This window comes from Saccopteryx bilineata, chromosome 1, assembly GCF_036850765.1.
Source record: "Saccopteryx bilineata isolate mSacBil1 chromosome 1, mSacBil1_pri_phased_curated, whole genome shotgun sequence".
Classification (NCBI taxonomy): domain Eukaryota; kingdom Metazoa; phylum Chordata; class Mammalia; order Chiroptera; family Emballonuridae; genus Saccopteryx; species Saccopteryx bilineata.
Window position 1 is genome coordinate 316110055 of NC_089490.1, and position 20432 is coordinate 316130486.

General features: G+C 37.1%; 1 protein-coding gene across 2 annotated transcripts in view; it reads left to right on the top strand.

Annotated features, from left to right (window-relative positions):
• The window catches only part of PDGFD (platelet derived growth factor D), a 268029-nt gene that overhangs the window by 230815 nt on the left and 16782 nt on the right, over positions 1 to 20432 (top strand). For both annotated transcript variants that reach the window (XM_066247658.1, XM_066247659.1), the window contains exons 4-5: positions 5714 to 5776; positions 10128 to 10326. In XM_066247658.1, coding sequence (XP_066103755.1) covers positions 5714 to 5776; positions 10128 to 10326 — 262 coding nt within the window. The remainder of the gene's footprint in view (positions 1 to 5713; positions 5777 to 10127; positions 10327 to 20432) is intronic.

A 20432-nucleotide genomic window follows, 5' to 3' on the forward strand; every position in this document is an offset into this window, starting at 1 on the left:
TCTCTTCCTGTTTGGGGCAAGCGGAGATGAGTGGTCCAGCACAAGAGCTCTCGCTACACGCCCTTCTTGGTTGCAGTCTCCTTTATTCATTTTCATAATAGAAAAAAAGAAAATAAAAAGCATCCATCATTCATTGTCAACAAGTCAATATGTTGTATGAATATGTGTTTAGATATCTTGTTTCATTCAGATATCTACACTTTTCTAGCAAAATTGTATGCTGTGGAACATACTCTTTATAAACTTTTGATTTTCATTTTATTTTAATAATGCTAACTGTTATATATGTTACAAGTGTGTTTGCTAGTTTGTCATTATGCTTTCAATTTTGTTTTTGGGATTTTTTGGATTTGTGCAACATTTTGTTTTTATGTGAGGCATATCAATTTTTATGGTTTTGACTTTTGTATTCATGCTTAGACATATCTCTTCCACACTTTGAGTACATAAATATTTATCATTATTTTCATGTATTTTAACAATTTATTTTTACATACCTCCTCAACTTCCTAGATTATAACACTTTTCTCATAAAAATCAAACTATGCATATGCAGCTATTTTTAAAAAGTGAAGTTCTGAGAATTATATCTATGCTTTTAAAACTACTGTACTCCAAATAGTAAAATGCAGAGAATGAAGAAGGAAGTTTCATTTCAAAATGCCTAGTAATGAATTTCACTACCAAAATATAATGACAAAATATTTTAATGTGAGGATATATGCTGAACATAAATTATTATTTTTAAAGATACATATTAATTCTTATTAGATTAGTGCAATGCAGTTTAAGGTGCCCTTAATCATAGAATGATATATATCATTGTTTGGTGAGTCGGAGAGGGAATGCGACTAAGGGATGCACAATAGTTTGTTGGGTTCTAATCCTGACTCCAGTGATAATTAGTTTTGGGTTCCTGAGCATTTCATGCGGCTCTTTCAGCTTCAGTTTGCTCATCTCTCAAGGGAAAACATTAACCCTAGACAGCCTTCCCTGCATGGACTGAGGGAACAAAGTCACCGGTATATCAGCTTCTTTCTTTTATGATGAAACATACTACAGTTACATTTCAGGAACAGAAAGTAAGGAAACAAGGACTAAATTTGTGCCAACTTCTTGGAACTAGTTATCTCTTGGAAATAGTTCTCTCTCCACAGAAGAATGAGACATGACTTTTAAAGCACTTATCTGGATGTGCTGTAACAAAGAACAGAACTGTATTTTTTAAACTGGATTGTTTTAATACATTTTACATGATTTTCACTGTTTGTCCTATTTAAGTAATGCTAAGGGCTCTGTTCTGATAAGGGCATTCCCTTGTGCGCGCACACACACACACACACACACACACAGAGTGTGTCTTCCAATTAGCATGGAGCTTGGAAAACCAGTCTATCCAGAATTATATTAAAAATATGTAATAAACAGTGTGGCATAGGCACGGACCTATCCAAATAGACTCTAGTTATAAACCACTGCTTTGCCTATACTGATGGGTAGCAACTGAACTTCATCCCTGAATGTGCATGCAAAACCAGAGAAATTGGGATGTAGAGGTTCCTAAAAATATTAAAAATAAAACTACCATATGATCAACAATTCCACTTCAGTATATATATCCAAAAGAAAGAAAGAAAATCACTATTTCTAGAGATATTTATACCCACGTGTTTACATGAATGTGTAAAGAAAATGTGATAAATATTACACATAATATACACAATGAAATATCATTCCACCATATGAAAGGAAAGCCTGCCTTTTGTCACTGAATGGATGGACCTTGAGGCATTATACTAAGTGAAATAAATCAGACACAAAGAACTAAATTTGTGCCAAAACTGGTGGGGAATGGAGGAAATTGAAAGATATTGGTTAAAGGGTACAAACTTCCGAGTATATGAATGATATGTTCTTGGTATCTAATGTATAGCATGATGGCTATAGTTAACAATGTTGTTTTATATACTTGAAAGTTGCCAAGAAAGTAGATTTTAAATGTTAACATGCACACACACAATTGTAGTTATATGAAGTGATGGGTGTATTAACTTATTGTAGTAATTATTTAACAATATATATGTATCAAATTATCATAGTAGACACCTTAAATTTACACAATGTTATATGCCAATTATATGTCAGCAAAGCAGCAAGGGGGGACAGACAACCAATTCTGGCTGTCATGTAAAATGTGGACTCTAGGGAAAGGGTAGAAGCATGGAGAAAGTTAATAGGTAATTGAGAGAATTGCTGGTATCTTGGATGTGGGAAGTTGTGGAAGAGATGAGAAATTATCATATTAATGATGGATTTAGAAGGAAAAATTGCTATGTTCCTTCCTATGACAAGTTTCTCCTTTCAGGGCTAAAATTTGGAAGTTGTGTGTTTTATTTTTAAGAGAATATTATTCTCTTTGATAATAAGTTCATTTTAAATGTCTTTATAAATAATGACAAATTTTGAAATAACATTAAAAGCTTTTTTTAAGTGTCTAATATTCTTATTGTTAAGAGAAGATAAATTTACATTTTATCTGGATCTTAACTAAATTCTTGTTAATTTATTGCAGTTAAAGTTCCTGACTGGAATCCTATAACAAGACAGTAAAGAAGCTAAAAGTTCTTTGTTAACATTCATCTAGGTGCATGTGAATGAAAGGGACTTTATATTAAAATGCTTAACAGAATGTTTTTTATCATGTGCCCATGCAAGAAAATGAAGTAAACTGAAGTCACAGAATTAAGTATACACATAACTCCAAGTAACTAAAACTTTTTTGAAGTATATTATCATAGCACCTTCTGCCAGTACTCTGCTTCATATCTTTCCTGCTTTTCTGTAACTCCTCTTTTAGACACTATTTCATCCAAGGCAGCTGTAATTGTGTCAAACATGGCCACAGAGTTATACTCAGAAATGAACTCTGCTGGTCTTGGCTTTACCAGAGATGGCTACATGGTACAGAGCACGTTGCTGATCTCTCGGAGAATTGGTTTTCTTCTTTTTTTAAAATTTTTTTTTATTTATTCATTTTTAGAGAGGAGAGAGAGAGGGGGAGAGAGAGAGAGAGACAAGGGGGAGGAGCAGGAAGCATCAACTCCCATATGTGCCTTGACCAGGCAAGCCCAGGGTTTCGAACCGGCGACCTCAGCATTTCCAGGTCGACGCTTTATCCACTGCGCCACCACAGGTCAGGCAGAATTGGTTTTCTAAGTATTAAAATGAAGAGACTGGACTAGAGAATTCCAAAATTCTCTCCAGTGCTAAGATTTTAAGATTCTTCCTCTCTGATTTTTACACATGGTCATCATAGTCTATTACTTTTAAGCCACTTTTATGATGATGATTCCTAAACCTACATCTCAAGTTCAAATCTAACATGAGGTCCATTCTCACGTAGCAAATGGCCCACTAAACATCTCTACCTGGATATTGTATAGGCACCTCATCACACTATGTCTATCATGGCTTAACTTTCCCCAGTAATTTGCTTTATATATATATTTTTTCCTCATGTTGTCTAGATATCGCTCTCTTTTTGACCAAGTCTTGTACCACACCCTCTTGCAAGTAGCCATCTATTTACTTATCTACTTATCTGAGTCTATAAGAATCAGCTCATGTTCCCTTCCAATATCATTTTTTTTCTAAAACCACTTCCTCTCCCAGGTAGAATTTTCTACCACTTCCATGGAATTCTGGTTAGTCTAATATCAGAGCACCCTCATGAGTTTATCATATCTGTTTATTTACATGTTTACATTTTAACACCCTGAGGGGAAGGTTAATTTCTTATTTCCTTGTGATTCTATGAATGTATCACATAGTAGGTGATTAAGAAATATTGAATCAATGAGTGAAAATGAAAATTCTATGATCTGAGGATTGCTCACGTCTTACCCAGGACATGTCTTCCCACCAAAAGTGTCTTCAAGACACAAAGAAGTCATTGGCTCTCTTACCCAGGTCCACCCGTTCAACAGCTTAAGAAGACTCATAAATTCTGGACTTCATTTATTTGTACACATCCTTCTGCTGTGGGAATTCTGTGTCCTTTTCATGTGTGATCTATCAGTGTGCAGAGACCACATTTTCTCCTTCTTTACCATCTCCCATGAGATTAGAACAAGGATGTCTAGTCATTTTTCAGTAGATGGTCATTCCTTCAACCCCACGTTTGAATCAGTTTTCTCTTGGTAAACAACTAAAATTTTCTTCATCACAGACATTTCTATGTAAACCAGTCTTAATCATGAGCAATTAACAAATGTACTTCAGCTCCTCAAAATGTTGATGAAATTTAGTCCTGACACTTCACTCTCATTCAGTAAGTATACTTAGGTAAATAATTTGATGTATTTGAGTGGCTGAATTTTTTTCAGAAGTATCTTAAAATAACTCCTATTCCCTGGTCAGGCTGGAAGAAATTAAGCAAGGTAATTTATGTTAGCAGGATCAAGAAAGCATATGTACACATACAAATGGTAGAATGAACTTTTCTTCCCATTAAGTTTTTAAAATTTTTAAATTTAATTTTTAAATTACTGGTGCTAGAGTAATTAATATGAAAGTCACATATAAAGTGGACAGAAGTTTGCCTGTTAAGGGAAGCTTCTCTCTCTAAGGCCCATTGTTCTCACATATCCTTTTTTGGCTTCTCTCAAGTCCATCCTTTACCTTCTTTCTCCAAGTGGGTAGTACTTTTTTACTCCTAGTTATTTTCTTTTCTTTTCTTTTCTTTTTTTTCTGAAGCTGGAAACGGGGAGGCAGTCAGACAGACTCCCGCATGCGCCCTACCGGGATCCACCCGGCACGCCCACCAGGGGGCGATACTCTGCCCATCCAGGGTGTTGCTCTGTCACGACCAGAGCCACTCTAGCGCCTGGGGCAGAGGCCGAGGAGCCATCCCCAGCGCCTGGACCATCTTTTTGCTCCAATGGAGCCTCGGCTGCAGGAGGGGAAGAGAGAGACAGAGAGGAAGGAGGGGAGGGTGGAGAAGTAGATGGGCACCTCTCCTATGTGCCCTGGCCGGGAATCGAACCCGGGACTCCCGCGCGCCAGCTCAATGCTCTACCACTGAGCCAACCGGCCAGGGTTCCAGTTATTTTCTTGCCCCTCCATTCTTCCTGACATTCTTTGATAGAGTCAGAAATAGCCACTTGTCAGTTAATTTATCTTTGATAAGATCTCTCATATTGTAGGCTAGCTTAGCAGGCAGTATTGTACATGATGCACAACCTAGTTCAAACCAAATAAATACTGATAATAATTGGTATTACTTTTTAAATACTTTGTTAAGTGCTAGTTATAATTACATAATTAATGGAATCAACTCTCAAAACAACCTTGATATTTAAGCACTCCAGACCAAAACTTTACAGATGAGGAAGAAAACAATCAGAGAGGTTAGGTACATTACCAGAGATCACATAGCCGGTGCATGGCTGAGTTAAAATCTGAACTGTCTGTATGGTTTCCATTTCACCAGTGCTATAGGAAATGTGAATGCAGTGATCCATGTCTTGAATAAGAAAAGTTCTTGAGAGGAGGTACTTAAGACAAATGGTGACCTGTTCAGCAAAAATGCAGCCCCTTTATCTGATGTCACTTTGTTGAAAGAAGATTCAGATGACTGAGATGTTGAAACTGTTCATTTAATGAGTTGAATGGAGGTATGATTGACTCACATGGATGTTTCTTTGTCTTCCAGGAAGATTTCCAACCCGTAGAAGCCTCAGAGACCAATTGGGAGTCAGTCACAAGCTCTATCTCAGTAAGTAATTTATTTTTCCATTGACAGTGAAAAAAACTGATGGAATAGCTAAGGCCAACTCAGAAGAACATCAACTGTATTAAAGACCTGTGGCTTGACCAAAAGCCAGATCTCAAGCGCGATATATTCTTCTCTTTCATTTAGGTTACAGTGGGCTCCGTCAGATGCCCTTTTTCCCTCTTTCAGAAAGTTTTCTTAGAAATGCCAGCACTCATAATGGGAACACGGAATAGACAGTGGCTTAAGTATTTATCAGTTTCAAAGCAGAACATTCCAACTAAAGGACTGTGCAGACACATCAAATGTATCAAACTGGTCCATGGCCCAAGCTCAAGTGGGGGATTTTTAAATAGTTTTTTGAATATTCCAGGGGAAGCTGTTAACCTTTGCATTTTCTAGGATCTTTTCAGACGTAAAAAATTCCAGTGTTTACAGTAAGATAACTCAAGTCCAAACCAGGCATGTGTTCTATTTGACTTGAAAATAAAACACAAAATTATGCTGAAACTGTAAAATGGTTTATGCCCCTATTTCTTCTCCAAATTTAGTCATTTCTCAGCATTCTGTATATTTATCTACTTTGTAAAGAAAAGATAGACCTTGTTTCACCAATTCTATGGGTAGCTATTATGTAGCACTAAAATACAAGCTAGTAAATGCAATAGTTCATTAAAAGGTCAAGAGCACAATGAAAGTTTACCCATGATTCTAAAGCGGGTTGGTGTGGCTGAGCCACTGGAGTTGACTTTTTTTTCCCCAAAAGTGAAACGCTATCTTATGCTTTTGGGGGGAATTTTTGGAAGTTCCTCAGATGACAGGATTTCCTTAGCTATGGATTCTGTGATGATTTACTTCACCTGCTACAGCTGCTAGATCAGAACGACATGATCTCAGCCAGATATCAGTGAGGTCTCTGATAGTGATATTGATTATTTTATTGATATTTGTTTAGTTTTGGCAATCCAGAATGCACACTCTGAACCCATCTGAGCATAAGCAATCATTGTCAGAAAAGTGAAGATTAAAATAAGGCAAGCAAGGCTCTGGAGCTGGAAAGCTGGGCAGGAGGCTTGGGCAGTTAGCCTCCTGAGACTGACAATTGAAGGTAGATGCTAGATGCAGCTTTTGCAACCGGGACCTAGTGTGCTATTCTGTCAAGAGTTCTACCAGCTTCTCAAGCTTCTTAGATGTGGTAGCTCAGGGTTGTCTACCCATTCCTGCCCTAAGTGCAGAAATCACAAGCTTAATGGACTCCTTAGTTAATTCAGATAATCCAGGTCCTCTAAAAGGCAGGGATTATCCCATCCTTTTGGAGTATCTGTGGAAGCTTTGCCTTGGGCCCATATCCACTGGAAACTCTTCCCAGTTGAGTTCCAAATCTAGGTTCTGATTAGTTCTCTAGGAAGACCAGAGAGACGTGGCTTCTTTCGTTAGAATTTTGTTTTTCAAGAATCTTCTGGAACTGGAGCAAGGGCTTTTGGACGTACCATTAACTCCTGTACAAATCAAACTTTGTTTTTGCTGAAAGTGATTTAGTCTTCAGAGCACTTTTTTTTTCTTCTTTACAAATTATCATTTTAAGGTAATTCAGTTAGCTTTAGAATTTGTTTTTATAAAACATATAAGAGAAGCTGAATAAAATAAAATTTATAGTGCAGTTGAAAGAGGCACATCAAAATAGTTCTTTCTCTCAAAATAGTTTTTAAATAATCACTTCAGAAACAAAAATGTTCTCATGGGTTTATTAGGTCATCTAGTCACTAATAAATTTTTTCTTTATCATCATCAGTGTTTCTATCAACTGTTCAAACTTGAAAACAGCGTTAAAGCTCATACATAAGGACAATTTTGCATTTTATCCAAGTTTGGGCTTGTTCTTCAGACTAATGTTAAAAGTGATTAAATTTTCTTCTCCCCCTCAGGGACTAAGACCCCCTCCACAGCTTTCTCTTGAAGAGCTTTCTGGGCACACACAACATTCTAGGCACAGTAAGCAGAAATCCCAGGAAATGCCTGGCCAGGACTTCCCCAAAGCCTCTGTAAGAAGCTTTTGCTTGTGTGGAAGTGGTTTTGATTGATATTCCTGCTTTTATTTTACACACCAAGGGAAGTGTCTGACCAGGTGGTGATGCAGTGGATAGAGTGTAAGCCTGGGATGTAGAGGACCCAGGTTTGAAAACCTGAGGTCACTAGCGTGAGTGTGGGCTCATCTGGTTCGAACAAAGCTCACCAGCTTGAGCCCAAGGTCACTGGCTTGAGCAAAGGGTCATTCGGTCTGCTGTAGCTCCCTGGTCAAGGCACATATGAGAAAGCAATCAATGAACAACTAAGGTGTGCAATGAAGAATTGTTGCTTCTCATCTCTCTTTCTTCCTGCCTGTCTGACCCTATCTGTCCCTCTTTCTGTCTCTCTCTGTCTCTGTCACACACATAAAAAAATACCAAGGGAAGCATTTTAATATCAAAACCTTTACATGCTGCCAAGCACCTAACTTCAGCCAGCTTATTTTGATTTTTTTAGACCCATATTGTGATACAAAGCTAATTGTAAATCACCTGGTGAATATAAGCCATGTAGATATTAGATTCTCCCAGACAATACAATTTGAATAGGAATTTAGAAGTTTTGTGCTGAATTTGTTTTCTTTTGCTGTTGTTGATTGTGACAGAGAGAGAGAGAGAGAGAGAGAGAGAGAGAGAGAGAAACACATAAACAGGAAGGGAAAGAGATGAGAAGCATCAATTCTTCGTTGCGGCACCTTAGTTGTTCACTGATTGCTTTGCTTTCTCATATGTGCCTTGACTGAGGGCAACAGCAGATTCAGTGACCCCTTGCTCAAGCCAGCAACCTCAGGGTTTCAAACCTGGATCCTCTTCATCTCAGTCTGATGCTCAATCCACTGCGCCACCACCTGGTCAGGCTGAATTTATGTATTTCTACCTTTGACATTTGATGCCAAGAAGAATGTGAAAGACAGAAGTGAGATACTTCAATCAGGGTTCAGCTTCACACACACACACACACACACACACACACACACCACTCCCTAGTGTAATGAGCTGACCTGACACCTTCACACATCTATCTCATGTTTCCCACCCTATTGCCCAAGCCCCATTTTCCCCCACTCACTTTGCCCTAAAGGGCATATTTGAAAACTACTCCTGAATTACACCCATGGTAGGTTAATGCTTTTACACACTTAGTTTTGCTAAAGAGGGACTATTCCTGTTGAAGCAAGTGGTCATTAAATCGCCTACAAACTTTTTTACTTCAATTAGTTAAAAAGAGAAAACATTAGTTGAGAGTGAGAATATAAATGTGGGCTTTGCTGTCTGTGATGCTATGGTGCATATTATTTCTCAATAGGAAACTGCAGTTAAGTTCCAGAAACACAAGTTTTCATTAACTTCAAGTTTCCAGTAGTGATAGGAGATATTTGCCCTTGGGGGCATCTTACTTGTTTGGTAGTTTTTTAAAAGACATTTAGAAATCAATTGAGACCATGTGCTCTCTATTTCCCTGTTAATGGGTCATGAATTTTTACAGAGATGCTTGAATCATGGCTCATTTACCTCTAGATTGTGCAAGGGTTAGTGAAGTAAGTGCTTAGAAACTTATGTGGGGATATCTGCCATGGCAAAATACATAATCCTGTCCCGACTTTCAGTGATGTTGAGTTCTCCATTTAAAAAGTACTCCTGACAACATCTTAATGACAACTAGGATCACTAGCAATCTACAGCACTTAAAAAAATACATTATGCTTCCCATTTGGATCTTCCACTCTTAAGTCAAGAGAGCCAGTTTCATGGCTCATTATCCTGTTGACAGTAAATAAGCTGGTTAAAGTGCCAAATTTTATCAAGATATCTCCAGAGCAAATTCAAGCCCTGCAGCCCTAGGTAACCTGTAAAGAGGGGCATGGAGGTCAAACATGGGAGAATGGAACAGGTTATGCAAAAATTGCATGGAAGGAGTTCAGATTTAATTGCTCACCATTAGTTCCTGGTATGGATGTGGATGTGGATATGGATATGGTTGATTTGGGACATTGAACCAGAAAATTGAATGCCTTAATTTTAATATTTCCATGTAGCCTATGTATTTTTTCATGATTACAATTCAGATGAAGTGAAAGTTTTATGATCTACCTGGTTTGGATTTGCAAAAAAGTGAAGGACTATCATTTACCAATTAATTGTTTTGTTTAGAAAGGGCGCTGTCACATGATATTAATGCACAGGATGTCTTATAATCACAATCTTATTGATGTTTTTTCCATAAAGTTGTATGACTATTGCATTTCATAACAATTTTCTGAGTACACTGAGCTGTATGTCACTCTTAGGGAGTATCCTATCACTCTCCATCAGTAACGGACTCCACTCTCACTGCGGATGCTCTGGATGAAACGATTGCCCAGTTTGATACTGTGGAAGATCTGCTCAAGCACTTCAGTCCCGAGTCATGGCAAGAAGAACTTGATAATCTGTATTTGGACACCCCTCATTATCGAGGCAGGTCATACCATGACAGGAAGTCAAAAGGTAAGAAACAGAGCATAAGAGGTGCTTCATAAGCAGATAGGAGTAGTATCAATAATAATAATTAAGGATTAACAATGCAACATATTTAATTCACTTAAATCAGTTAATTATTGTCAATCTATTATCACATATCTTTTTCATAGCATCTTGATATGAAGGTCTGTGTTTTCTCTAAACTGTGTTGTTTGTATGGGACTAAGAAAAGGTTGATTCAAAGACCTGTCATAGTTTGGAGCTAGAAAAAGCCTTATAAAATTATTCAGATGAGCTCTGTATTCTAGGCAGGTAAGACATTACTAATTAACTACAGAGAGTGGAGGTAACCAAAGTCAGAGGAAGTAAATAATTTGCCAAAGCCTAGGTGGCTAGTTAGCAATGGAGGGGCCATTAGGGCTATGGTCTCTTCATCCAATAACAGAGCCTATGTAATAATCTCCTGTGCCTCTCTGATGCATATTAATTTAGCCCAGGACTCAGTGTTATTGGAGGTGCTCCAGGTAAAGCAATGGCTAAAACTCTTTGTAGATTCCAATACTACTCATTCAATGTTCATTAAACACAAAATTTTTATGAGGACCTACTACATGTTTGGTGTTCTGGGTGGCTCATGGACTCTAAATATCCCAAGGAAGAACAAAGATGCCTGGAGGTATGTGAGGGCACATGTTCCATTAGAAGATTCAGGGAAGTATAATGAAAGAAGAGAGAAACATTCAGGCAGAGAAAATATGAGTTAGAACAATAATACTTAAACTCTTAAAAAATAAATACCCTATTTCTATATCGGAGTGAGATGATCTTAGGATGAGAATAATAATAATAATAATAATAATAGAGAAATAACTTGTAAACTCCTCTTTTGAATAAAACTATAATTTATAGTCTATTATAACCTTCTTTTATTTGATAGGATTTTTTAATTAAAATTTTCTCTATAAGTCTTATAAGCCTAGTTTACATCATAGATGTGAAACTATTTAGCTAAAATATAGCTTGTTTCCTGTACTTTGTAATATCAGGGGTACTTTAAAGAACTGTGAGCCTGGGTTGCTTTAGAAAATAATGTTTCTGTTGGTAAGCACAATCTATTAGAACATTTGGATCAAAATGGCTACTTAACTCCTGCTTATAGTTTAGGTGATAATCCTGCTTACTTAAAATGTACGCTTTTGAACATACAAGAGAGTCACAGGTGGCCCTAATGTTATGGAAATATTCCATATGCACATCTCTGTGTCTCTCAAACAGAATCTCCTCAGGCCTCAGATCAGCTTCAACTCAAAGGAGAAATTGCTTTTCTGTAAGGCATTGCTGTTTTGGGATCTATTCTGTTCACTTAAAGAAAAGTAAAATATTCACAATATTTTAGAAACCGAAGAAAAACATTTAAAATGGTATTGGACAAAGAAATGATAAAATACGACTCTATCATCAAATATCTTAATCATTGCAGCTATTCCAGGGACAGCCCTTCTTGACACCTATTTTTTGGAAATACTTAAAAGTCACCTAAATATATGACCTTTCCTTCAGAAAATGTGTTAGGTTTGAGGCAGAGTATCTTGGTTTAAATCCTAACCTTACCACAAGTAAGTTTTGTGATTTTTTAGCAAGTCACTGAATCTTCCTGAGCCTCAGTTTTTTCATTGGCAATGTGTTCATGATAACACCTACTTCTAGGAACTGTTGTTAGCAGTGCCATTAAGAGAGCCTGGCACATAGCTGTAATGCCAGGGGCCACTACCATCGTGGCCATCACAGCTATGCACACACAGGTTCCCATTAGATTTGGGCAGACAGTAAAGAAACAGTGGAGCCAAAAGATGGTGGGCCATTCCTTTATTCTAGCCTCGCAACTGGCAAGTGAGTAAACACACAGAGAGGAAAAACACTTCCCTTTCACGCAGAGCTCATAAAACTACTGACACATCCGGTTTTTCCTAAAATCAAAGGCCCCCACCAGTCTCAGTCACTTCTGTTTCCCCATCTGCACACCTTCTCCCTTCTCCTCTCTGCACAAACTGGCTTCTCCTCCAGCACCCTGCCATCTTGGCTTCCTACTCTGCCAAAATGGCTTCCTTCTTCTTCTTCTCTCCTTTTCAAAACATTAGCATAACAATGGCCCTTCCCAAGCAGGAAGGTAATTAGCAATTTCACAGACCAATGCCATTTTTAACAATAGAAGTGAGCAAACTCAAAAAACACAAATTTTACAAACTCATTTGCCCAATAGTCCTTGTGTAAGAAATGTTAGCTAGCTGCAGCTGCTTAGATAGAGTTCTGAAATATGTTTGTATTGCTTCCTTGGTTAAGCCTTTCTTGTTCCCAGCCCTCTCCCTGTGAATCCCACCACCCCAAACAAAGTTCAGAGAACTTGGGAAATCACCGCATTTATATGTTCTACTAGTGCATTATTATTGTCCCTTAAAGAGAATGAAATCCTATGTCTTAAAGGTATCAACTCTAGCTTACTATAAAATCATCTGCAGAGCTTCAAAAACTGACAAATGCCTAGTCCCATCTTAGACACACTGACTCTGAATTTCTGAGGGTGGGACCAAATGCAGTGATGTTATTTTATGGCCCCTAAGAGATTGAGATTCATCCTTAAGACAGCCAGGTTTGAGAGCCACTGTTTTATTTTATTTTATTTAGAAAATTAAATTTAATGGGATGACATTGATCAATAAGAGTACATAGGTTTCAAGTAAATATTTATGTAGCATTTGAAGTGTTAATTGTGTTGTGTATCCATCACCCATAGTTAAATCATTTTCCATCACCCTATATTTATCCCTCTTTACTTCTCCCCACCCCACTTCTCACAACCCCTGTTTTAGAGATTGTTCATCCAATATATATAGCACTTGGCACAGTCTCTGATACATTTTAGATGCTCAATTAAAGTTTGTGGACTTGACTATATTAATATACTTTGAAAGTTTACAGAAACCCACCCCATTAATTAAGAAGTATAGCTTTGTTAAGAATGCCTTTGGTTGCTGAAATAACCTTGTAAGAGCATTCAAGGTGACATTCTAGGTTTTTCTGACAGACTAAGCATTACTCTCTCCTGTTGGCTTACATTCTATTTCTTAATCTCTTGTTTAAAATGGTCCTGAGGCAGATCTGCACCATTTCGCTTAACATTGACAAGTCACCACAGCCTCTGCACTTGTACAAATGTGCTGATTTAATTGTTTATTGTTCCGCTGATGCCAAACCACCTGCATGTACCACAAAAGCAAAGGAAGTCAGGTTTAATATTTCAGCTGTTGCCTGACCTGTGGTGGCGCAGTGGATGGGGCGTCAACCTGGAAACACTGAGGTTGCCGGTTCAAAACCCTGGGCTTGCCTGGTCAAGGCACATATGGGGAGTTGATGCTTCCTGCTCCTCCCCCCTTCTCTCTCTCTCCCCCCTCTCTATAATAAATAAATAAAATCTTAAAAAAAAAAATATTTCAGCTGTTATTTTCTGCTTTGAGAACTTAAAAATACAAATCCATGGTTTGTGTCCTGATGTATAAGAAAGGGAGCAGTGAATAAAGAGTAAAAACAGAAAAATAGTTTTAGATAATGGAAGCTTATTACCTATTAGGTGACACCATTAGGTGTCAAATAAAATGTAAACCTTACAGGATCCATTAAATGGTTTCTTATTATCAGAACAATAGTATTTTAATGATGTTGTGCAGAAGCAAACATCATTTGTAATTATCTCTTGAATATCTGTTCTTCTGATTTGCCCAGACTGACCAAAAGTGGTGATTTTTTTGATAACAAAGAGCAAGATTCTAAGATGACCCTTAATTGTCAAAGGATCACAAACAAAATTTTGTAAACTCAAAAAAAAAATACAAACGCTGGATGAAGAACTTATGAATGAGGTAGAAACAGTTATTATTTAAAATGATGCAATCAGGGCAACACTACAATCTATGTAAACACAATAAATTAAGTTTAAAAATAAATTTAAAAATGAACAGCTGAGGTATCGTAACAAAAAACTAATGATTGATACTTCTTATCTCTCTCTGTTCCTGTCTATCTGTCCCTGTCTGTTCCCCCCTCTCTCTCTCTGTCACTGTAAGGAAAGGAAAAAAATAATAAAAAATTAAATAAATAAAAATTAAATTAAATTTTAGGCTTTGTTTCTGCTGTTTAATTGAAAAGAGATTAGATAAATAGGTAACAGTCAGTTTTTAGTTCTCTTTAAGAGAAAAGTTGAACCTGACTAGGTGGTAGTGCAGTGGATAGAGCATCAACCTGGGATGCTGTAGACCCAGGTTCAAAACTCTAAGTTCACCAGCTTGAACATGGGCTCACCAGCTTCAGTGCAAACTCACCAACCTGAGACTAGAGTCAATGGCTTGCCTGTGGGATCATAGACATGATCCCATAGTTGCTGGTATGAAGCCCAAAGTCACTGGCTTGAGCTGAAGGTTGCTGGCTTGAGCAAGGGGTCACTGGCTCTACTGGAGCCTCTCATACAAGGTACATATGAGAAACAATCAATGAACTACTAAAGTGATGCAACTACAAGTTGATGCTTCTCATCTCTCTCCCTTCCTATTTCTCTCTGTCTCCCCCTCGCTTTCTATCTACCTCACCAAAAATAAATAAATAAATAAATAAATAAATAAATAAATAATAGAGTTAAAAATGGGAAGGAAGGGTATAGTAAAAATTTAGGGAAAAGAGGGAGAGAAAACAGACAGATATATTGTCAAGTATCGAAACCAGAAATCCAGCACTTAATGTCTGTTTTTTTAAAAATTCAAAAATAATAGGTAAGCTCCAATTTGTCTATAAGAACTTCTGGATTGAAGATAATATAACAAGTTAACAAATTCAACTTTCAGTTTTCTAGGAGATAATGGAGAAAAAGACAGTATGGATAATTGAAATCTGTAGATAACTGTAGTTTCCAAACCCAGTTTTGCCAAAATTCCAGCCTCCTGCTTTCAACCGCAAAGCTGCTCAATTAGAAAAAATAAAAACTGCCTTGGCTGGTTGGCTCAGTGGTAAAGCATTGGCCTCGTGTGTGGAAGTCCTGGGTTCGATTCCTGGCCAGGGCACACAGGAGAAGTGTCCATCTGCTTCTCCACCCTTCCCTCTCTCCTTCCTCTCTCTCTCTCTCTTCCCCTCCCACAGCCAAGACTCCATTGGAGCAAAGTTGGCCCAGGTGCTGAGGATGGCTCCATGGCCTCGCCTCAGGGCTACAATGGCTCCAGTTACAGGGGAGCAACACTTCAGAGGGGCTGAGCATCGCCCCCTGGTGGGCATGCTGGATGGATACCAGTCCAGTGCATGCAGGAGTAGTCTGTCTGCCTCCCCGCTTCTAACTTCTGAAAAATACAAAAAAAAAAAAAAAATCATTAAGAAAAGAATTAAATAAATAAAAACTGTCTGAAGTTCAAGTGTCATTTACTTACTCTGATAATGATAATTCTACCACAGATTTGCACATAAGTAGGTTAAAAAATCATATGGTTGTTCTACAAGCTACGTAATTATACCCTCTGAATTGTATAACCACCGAAGTTTAACTTCAGCTCTTCTATGATTGCACTAAAACACACACCTTTAAACTTGACAGTGTTTATACATTCAAGTTAATAACGTGAAATTTGACATATCTCAATTAAATGATTGGTTTAAGTTACTAGACTGGCCATTACTTAAGAAGCAATTTATAGAGATTAACAATGTGAGATCTGTTCTTTTACTCATTCCAGAAAAACTTGATTTTCCAGAATGTGTTTAGCAAGAGGGAAGACTGTTTTCACAATTTAAATGTTGTGATAAAAATACAGAAATAATTGTTGAGGTAGTCCATGTTAATAATTTTGAACTATAATTATGCTTTAAAAAGAGTTACCAATTTTTTGATGCACATACCCAAATTGATATGCATTCTTCTTTTAGAAAATTAGTATTTTAATATTGCATGGAGCAAATATATTGATATTAAATTGATTCTAAATGATGCAGTTTAAAATATATAATTTTTAAGATTCTAAATGGTTGGATATTATGACTCTGAGATAATTATCAGCCTGTTTCCAAGGATCTAATACCAATTATTAGATTCCTCTCTAAGATCTAAAACACTTGACTCTTTAATTTGAAAACTATTTACAGGTAAATAACTGGCATAAGAAACAGGATTAAGTGAAATAAACATCTTGTGTACCAAAATATTCTCTTAGGTCAGAGCACCTTTTATTTTTAAATTAGTCATATATAGCTGTTTCTTTGTTATGCCCCTGCATGCAAACCAAGAAAATACAAGTTTGCTCTTTCAATAGTGATTTAGACTGTGGTAAGTAACTACAGAGTATAATAAGAGATGAACATATTTTAGAAAGAAGTTGAAGTTGCCACAAGTTGAATGTGTGTAACTTTATCTGCCTATTTGAGATCCGTGAAAGAATTTTTAAAATACCCTTTGGCTGAGACCAGTGATGGATCAGATACATCAGTCTGGAGATGTCATTCTTCTGTAACTACGTATCTCTCTTTAAATTAAATGAACAGAAGTTCTTGGCACATTAAGTCAAAACGGATTTATTTTTCTAATTTCTCATGTTGAATGAGGATTAACTTTATTGAGTTTCCAAAACCATGTGGTATATACCAAGTAAAAGCTTTTATCAATGTTAAAATTGTTTACCACAAATTTTATAGAAACAGAGTAAAAGAAAGAGTGCTGTAATGGAAGAACATGGACTCTGTGGTTATATAAACTTGGAATAAAGTTCTAAATCAAATCCTAAGACTAGTAGGCTTGAAGAAGTCACTTATATGTCCTGAGCCTATGTTCTGCAATTTAAGTGTCTCTAATTATAACTATTTTGCAAAGTTGTGTTAGGATTAATAACAGTCGAGTATATAAAACTTAGTGGACCCTCAAAAAATGATAGCTACTATTTTTACTTGAATACAAATTATGCACAGAAGTAAGGTATTTCTGTGAACTCCTCTGCTCTCTTCTCTGGAAGGCTCTAAGATAATCATCAGTAATCCAGAGAAGCTCCTACAGTGTATACAAATATTGTCAGATTTAAGCAGCTATATAATCAGTACACTCATTCAAAGTTTACAAAATGATTGCCAAGTACTAAACTTTTCTGTGATACTATTTACCCAGAAAACTTCTGGCACCATTTTGCTTGCTGTATGTTTCCTTTACAAATCTTTTTTTTTTTTTTTTTTTTCTGAAGTTGGAAATGAGGAGGCAGTCAGACAGACTCCCGCATGCACCCAACTGGGATCCACCTGGCATGCCCACCAGGGTGCGACGCTCTGCCGCAATCAGAGAGCCATTCTAGCGCCTGAGGCAGAGGCCACAGAGCCATCCTCAGCGCCTGGGCAAACTGCTCCAATGGAGCCTTGGCTGCTGGAGGGGAAGAGAGAGACAGAGAGGAAGGAGAGGGGGAGGGGTGGAGAAGCAGATGGGCGCCTCTCCTGTATGCCCTGGCCGGGAATTGAACCTGGGACTCCTGCACGCCAGGCCGACGCTCTACCACTGAGCCAACCAGCCAGGGCCTCCTTTACAAATCTTTTCTGTATAGACTGTAGCCATTGTTTATGATCCATATGATTTGTAAGTATCTAGATTCCCCACTCACTCAGTTTTCCAGAAAGCATTGCTAAAAACCGTCCTTTTGTTTATCATGTTGCATGTGTCTACAAGGGCACACACATGAAACATTTGAAGAAAATCTCAGCGCAAGGATAAGGATCCACTCCCATGACCAGTATAGCCTCACCTTTACATCTAGTGGAGCATTGAAGGTATCTTAACCTCATTTTTATCATTAAAGTTATTCCTTCCATCTAGGCATACAATTCAAATGCAAATTGATTAGAAAAAGCCATTTGGCAGTGGCAAACCATAGGTAACTTTTAGTATCCTGGTGGGCAAATGTGCCTTTTCCACCACAGTCACTCTTGTTAAAGATGATTGGGTTTGCATTGTGGACCCTGTGCCCGTGTTTTCTCTGAAACATTGGGAATCCCTCCAGCATCCTTTTTCTCAGGACCCAAATGGACTTAAGAAGAAGGCACAACCTTTATAGATCACATGTTCATGCTAAAATTGCTGATGCTGGGAGATCTGGCTCAATAAGTGTCTTTATTTGCAAAGGACAGTGCTAAATTCCATGAAATTAAACTGAATACACACATTGTTGCCTTTTAACATTTAAACCAAGGTGGCCATGACCTTGCTTTTCTTAGGGATCACCAATTGCAGAATCTCAGCTGTTTGGCTGATTCTATTCTTATCCTTACTTCATTGATCTGTTTTACTGATTTCAGTAATAGTGTGGGGCATACCTACTGAGAACTAGGATCTGAACCTTTATTTGCTTCAAGCGCTCTTAGCTCATTCAATTTTCTTTTTATTTAATTTTTAATTAAAAAGACAGAGGGAGGATAGGGGAGAGAGAAAAAAAGGACAAAAGAGAGAGAAAGAGAGAAGCATTTATTTGTTGTTCCACTTAGTTGTGTATTCATTGGTTGCTTCCTTATTTGAACTGACCTGGGATCAAACCCACAACCTTGGTGTTTCAGAATGACTCTCTAACCAACTAAGCTAACTGGCCAGGACATGCATTTAATCTCAATAAATTTTTTGGCAAGAAAGTATTCTTATTTCTATTTTTAAAATCAATTTTTTATTTAGGTAAAAGTTGGTTATTTTCACTGCAGTGTATGATACGTAACAGTATCATACTGGAAAGGTACTATCAGTACAGGATGGTATCAGAGTGACCAGCTGAGCAATAAACCATTTGCATTCTTCATTCCTTATCTTTTAACAAACTCACAAACCCAGTAAAGGGACAAATAGCTTTTAGCATCATCATGTAAAGCACTTTAACATACAAGGCTAATATCTAAAGAATAAATAAAATATATTGTGGCAATAATTCCTTTTAGACAAAAAATCAGGTGGTAAAGAAACAAATTCAGAAACATTCTGTGACAGCTACAAAGTATAGAGAATCATGGCAGTAATCTGGGTTTGTTGCTTGCAAAGCCCACATTTGGGAAACACAACGGGGTTTAAAGTTCAGAGACTTTTAGTCTAGAAAATGAGAAAAAGAGAGGCATTTAAGATCTCCTTGATTCTTTCCATCTTCTAATTTGTTTTGTCATTTTTTATATCATAGATGTATTTTATACATCTCCCCAGGTTATGAGTTCCTAGAATTCAGAGAATTACCATATGATGGTGTGAGCTGCTTTAATGCCTAATTCAGCACCTTGCATATAAATCATGCATTCATCTATTCATTTTCAAGCACATATCCGTCAAGTGCCAACTCTATGTCCAGTGATTTTAGACAAGTCACTTAATTCCTCCATCTCAGTTTCCACTATCAAATAGGAATAATATTTTCTAAGGTGTGTTATGGAATTCATTGATATTGGAATTTGTGAAAGCAGCTCACACAATACCAGGCACATAGTAAGTAGTCAAAAAATTTTCATTCGCTCATTGCTTAATAATGTTTCTAAATCCTGAAAATTAGGAATTGTTTGATTTGGAACTTTTCTAATGTGAATTAGGTTGATTTCTGTAAACACAAGTGGTAAATGTTTGCATTCTTTAAAAATTAAACCAGCAAATGTAGTCATGAATTCTAGATTTCAAGTTTAAAATATCTTGATATTCCCTCATTCAATGTTATAAAGTAATTCTTCTTTCCAGATCTACTTGTGCTTCTAAATTGGGATCAGAATGTGAAAACAGTTTTCACAATCATTTGCTGATTTATAGAAAAGGAAACCAGAAAATTACAGTGAGGTTGTAATGTCCATAGAGGTGAAGACCTCTTCTGGGAAATTTATGAACCTTGAAAAAAGCTGAGATCCCATAGTTGCTTAATATAAAAATGCTGCAATTATTTATATATTCTTCTTACCTCCTACCCCAACGCAAAGCACCATAAATCTAGTGTTGTAACATCAAAGTCAAAAATTTCACATTTAATATGACAGCTTGTAACATTGTTTTCCATTTGGCAAAGGACATATTCCTGAGCAGCTTGAGGTATGTGATAGGGACCTTCTTAATGCCATCTACTACTCTG